Source organism: Montipora foliosa, chromosome 9, assembly GCF_036669935.1.
Source record: "Montipora foliosa isolate CH-2021 chromosome 9, ASM3666993v2, whole genome shotgun sequence".
Lineage (NCBI taxonomy): Eukaryota > Metazoa > Cnidaria > Anthozoa > Scleractinia > Acroporidae > Montipora > Montipora foliosa.
The window spans coordinates 41,696,443-41,701,442 of NC_090877.1; the positions used below are offsets into that span (position 1 = coordinate 41,696,443).

At 38.9% G+C, this 5,000-nt stretch overlaps 1 protein-coding gene across 2 annotated transcripts in view; it reads left to right on the forward strand.

The window, feature by feature from the left end:
* Positions 1-5,000, forward strand: part of LOC137970003 (uncharacterized) — a 23,912-nt gene that overhangs the window by 9,396 nt on the left and 9,516 nt on the right. For both annotated transcript variants that reach the window (XM_068816445.1, XM_068816446.1), the window contains exon 6: positions 2,215-2,289. In XM_068816445.1, coding sequence (XP_068672546.1) covers positions 2,215-2,289 — 75 coding nt within the window. The remainder of the gene's footprint in view (positions 1-2,214; positions 2,290-5,000) is intronic.

Here is a 5,000-nt window from a genome sequence, read left to right on the forward strand (position 1 = left end):
CGGAGCTCCCGCTTCCAACCCCAGAAAGCAATATATAGTGTATATGGAAATAATTATGCTTCTGCATAAAGTACAAAAATAGAGCGAGTTTCAATCGAGTGTGTAAAACCAAAACCAAAGTAATTACTTTTGCCAATCAAAAAGGACGGAGACAATCCAGTAAAACAATCAAAACTCGAAGTAATTACACGTAGCCGACACAAAGCGCGAGAAAATGTGCACGCACGAGCCACGATTGGTTTTGGTTTCACTTCTGATTGATTGACAAAATGGCGCGAGAACTTTGAACCAATCACTGAGTGAAGTAATGCAAAACCAAAGCAATTCGCTAATTACTTTCGACACTCAATTGAAAACCGCTCTAATGGTCATTGGTGTATAGGCCATTCCGGAATTGCGCAGGGAACTGGGGCGAGTTTCAAATTTGAACCAATCAATAAATTGACACCATCACGTGAAAGATAACATTGAGATTGGCCATCTGTCCAAGTTTGATGTTTTAGGTCGAACAAAGATGAAGTTATGGACTTAATAACATATTCAAAAATCCATACATACAAATGTCTCTATATGCTAATTTTGAGGCTGCGTCCTCCAAAACCATATTAACTCTTAATTTTTTTTACGATTTCTGTAATATTCATAAAAATAGGCAAACAAAGTGATTTCCACGTCACCTATTTCCAAATAGTAGGTCCATGAAAGGATTTTTCCAGTTGTCCCAAGTCTGATAAAATTTTTAAAGAGTTTATACGGTTTTGAGGGACGGAGCCCGAAAATTAGAGACGTTTGTATGGATTTTTAACGATTGTTTTAAATTCCATAACTTGGTCTATGATCGACCTAAAAGCATCAAGCGTGGACAGATGGTAAATTCCAATGTTATTTTTTATATGATGGTGTCAATTTATCGGTTGATTCAAATTTAAAACTCACCCCAGCTCTCTGCGCAATTCCGGAATGGCCTATTCTTGGTTTTCACGTGACGTCACGGCGGCCATGTTGGTGTACAGAACAATAGTGAAAAAAGTCTTTTGGGAATTTGATTCTATTATTATGCAAAACTTGAGCGATATTTTGCCATTGTTTTGTACACCAACATGGCCGTCTCATCACGTGAGTGAAAACCAAGAATACAGTTCACAGTGATCAAACACCTCTGAGCTGACGGCAATAAACAAACAAGCCATGCCAACAAAAACTAACAATTTTTAATCAACAACTAAGTCTGAAATTATCTGCTCAGTAATCTCTTTCACAGCATTGCTCTTCAGTTTAGAACAACAGCGAAAATCTTACTAATTAAAAAGTGAAGCTAAAATGTAGTATATTCGCTTTCTCGACGGCAATTTCAAAGTCAAACAAAGCAGTTCACGATTGGACATCCATTTCACACGAAAAGCCTATAAATGTGATTGTTGAAATATGTCAGAATCTCTGTCGACACGGAATTGCAAACGTTTCAGTTTACGGTCACCCTGCGAGCAGAGCCTCCTTTTTTTCTTTTTCTTTCCTGAGGAGGAGAAAAGGAGGCGCTGCCTGAATCGCGTCAACTCTTTGAAGCCGCCGCAGCCCGAAATTCTGGACTGGTCAATCTTGTTTTCTCTCGTTAAACTGGTTTTTCCGGTGCGAGCGTCCGTTTAGTGATAAAACCGATGGTTATTATTGAGCCCGCTTTACCGTGAAAAACCAAGATGGCGGCGGTCATAACCAAAATTTCTCGCATGGATAGATTTCCCAAAAAATTTTACCCACGCTGCTCCGCTATAATTAGTTGGAAAGCAGGGCTGGCGCAGTGGTGAGAGCACTCGCCCTTCACCATTGTGGCCTGGGATCGATTCCCGCATTCAACGCGCCAAATGTGGGTTGAGTTTGTTGGTTCTCTCCTCTTCGCGGAGAGGTTTTTCCCCGGGTACTCCGGTTTTCCCCTTTTCTCAAACTAGATCTGTTCTGATTACAGTTGATTTGAGGGCCATGTTGAAAACTAGCGGGCAAACAGTAAACATGTAAGCCTCGTTAAATAAGGCCATTATCATTATCATTATCATTATCATTTTCATTATCATTATCATCATTATCATCATTATTATTATAGTCTTTTAAACTTAATAGATCAAGAGAATCAAAAAGAAAAGAGCTATTTGTTTAAGGATTAACGCTACCTTTAATTTATTAATACTAATAACATTTTATTCTAACTTTTCATTATGGCAGAACTTGACCTATTTTGTACTAAAACATACTCCTCTGCCATCGCCATATAGTGCACCAGATATCCTGCTTGTAGCGGTACGTATTGCACTATTCAGTTATAATAATGAAGATAATTATCAACATCATTGTCTCTTCTGCCAAGATGGTGTAAGCCGAAGCCTACCATTTCCTGGATATGATTAAGGTCGTGTTCTATTGGGATCAACCGTTTCAACCGCAACCAGTTTAGGTTGAAGTGGTTGAGGTTTCCCAATAGAACACTTTTCCAACCGTTTTCGGTTGAAATGCGGTAACTCCTGGGAATAGGTATTACCAGACTTCTCAGCGTTTACAAGTTGCGGGAAAGCAACACGGCAGGAGCCCGCGGCCGACTTTAAATGGCCCGCGTAAACGACAGCGGTCGCTGCCAATGCTTTTTCAACCGTTTCAACCTTGTTTGATGCCGGTTGAAAAAGTTGATCAACCAAACCAACCGAAAACGTTTTTTTTCCAAATAGAAAACTAAAAAACCCAACCAGCTAAAAACGGTTGATCCCAATAGAACACGACCTTAGTTAGAGCAGTTTTCAAATGACCGTCGCAAGTCATTACGCGATTGCAATTGCTGCGCTTAGTGATTCGTTATAAAATCTCGCCCCAGTTTATCAACCAATTAGAAGGAAAAGCAAAACCACTGAATCGCCACTTGCACGCGCGATTATTCCCGCGCTTTTAGCAAGTTACACGGAATTGCTACGAATTTGGGTTGGTTCAGTGCACTGTTTACACCTTCTGTTATTGGTCGAAGTACTTACTTTGGTATTTGTTTTACACTCAATTGAAAATCGCTCTGTACAAACTCGGCGAGAAAAGTTGCACGAACTTTGCCCAACAACATACCTTGCAATGGCCAAAGTTGCAGAAACCTTTGCCGAAGTTAAAATTGAGTTTTACACAACATTGCAAGGAATTTCAAGCATTGCGTAGTGTATCATCTGTCCTGCAACTTTTTTCGGAACGTTTTGTTATTATTATGATTATTATTATTATTATTATTATTATTAATATTATTATTAGTAGTAGTAGTAGTAGTATTATGATTATGATTATGATTATGATTATGATTATTATATGCATACTGATGAAGTACTAGGATTTTCCTTTTTCTAACAAGATTCGATATCTTTACCGTGCTCAGTGAAGATATTAATTTCATCTTTCGCATGTGAGGATACAGGTGTCGTCATGGTAACTTGCTCGATTAGCCAATAAAAAACGAGCTTTCCCTTCCTCGTAAGATACTTTTGTGCTGTAATATAATTTTTGTCTTCAACATTAACATTTTTATGACTCAATTTAACATTTTCATGATTTGTTTTTCACAACTTTCATATCTTGTTTCATGTTACACAATCTGCGTGTTTCAGCGGTTGATGACCACTTTTTCACCATTTCGAAAATAATTAAAACAAGTTGTTTTTAAGTTGGATATTTCATCAGTATCTACGCATGGGAATACAAATGTTAGCATCTCGCGCTGACAGTATCTCGCACTCATCCGCTGCGCTCACTCGTGAGAGATACTATCAGCACTCAAAGTTAAAATTCGTATTTCCCTCGCGACCATGAAATATCCTCTATTTCTTCGATGGCTTAACACATAATAAGCGGGGATATTGAGCAAAATGTCCACGAGTATTATATGTTAAGCCATCGAGTAGGAGATTTATTATTCCTCAGCACAAAAGGTGTTATTTTGCTTCAATTTTATTTGGTTAGAGTGTTTTAAAAAAAATGCATCATCTATCCTTTAAACCGCTGTTACACGTTGAAACTTTCAGATGAAACTTATGTGCAACGGCGCTGTAAGACAAGTTTCAGGAGGCGTTAATTTGCACCGTGTAACATAAAAGGTCGAAACTGTGCGGGAATGTTGAAACTGGTCTCGAAATGTTGTTTACATGGCCTTAGCTGTTTTTTGATTGGATTACGCAGCGTGGTGTAACAAGACCGAGCGAGACCAGTTTAACGTCATGGTGAAACGCCTATTTTTATCATTACTGCGATTGCTTCGACCGTTGCAGAAGTAGAAAGCGGTTCTACTTTTCGTGAAACTTGTCTCGCAACGGAAGTTCAGGAGAGTTTTACGAAAGCGACCATGTTACATGGTGCAATGCCTCCTAAAACGTGTTTCGCAGCGCCGTTGCACAAAGCGTAACAGCGGCTTTAGGGCGCTTGCGAACGATGTAAACAGCTCAAAAAGCGAGCCAAATGTCTTTTATTTGATTGGATAAAAGAAATGGCTAGTGACAAGCGATGACAAGCTAAATTCTCAGACTTTGCATCGTGTTGAAAACAATTTTCATTGAAAAACTCCCTTTCCGTCCGTATTTGCTCTGTTCTAAACCTGTCAAACCGGGAGACTACAGTGTACTACCGTCTCTTTTTTTTTCGCGTTCGCTTGGCCAAATATGGTAAAATTAAATGGGCGTATCGGTAAGAGGGTAATAACAATTGTTAAGTTGATAGTTTCTTTGGACATATTCAGACCAAGCATTCAGGTAGCTGTGGCAACCAATATATATTTCTCGAAACATCCAAAACCAAGAATCTGCATGCGGCCATATGTGAAAAGCTGAATTGGTTAGCCATGTTAAGACGGAATCCACCAGAAGTTCGAGTAACAAGTGGACAAAATCCTTGTACCAAGATTATAAACATCGTATTGCAAACTTCTGTACGACTGTTTTAAATATCTTCTCAAAAAAAATCATTTCTAGCAACACCAAACGTCAAAAACAACCGTT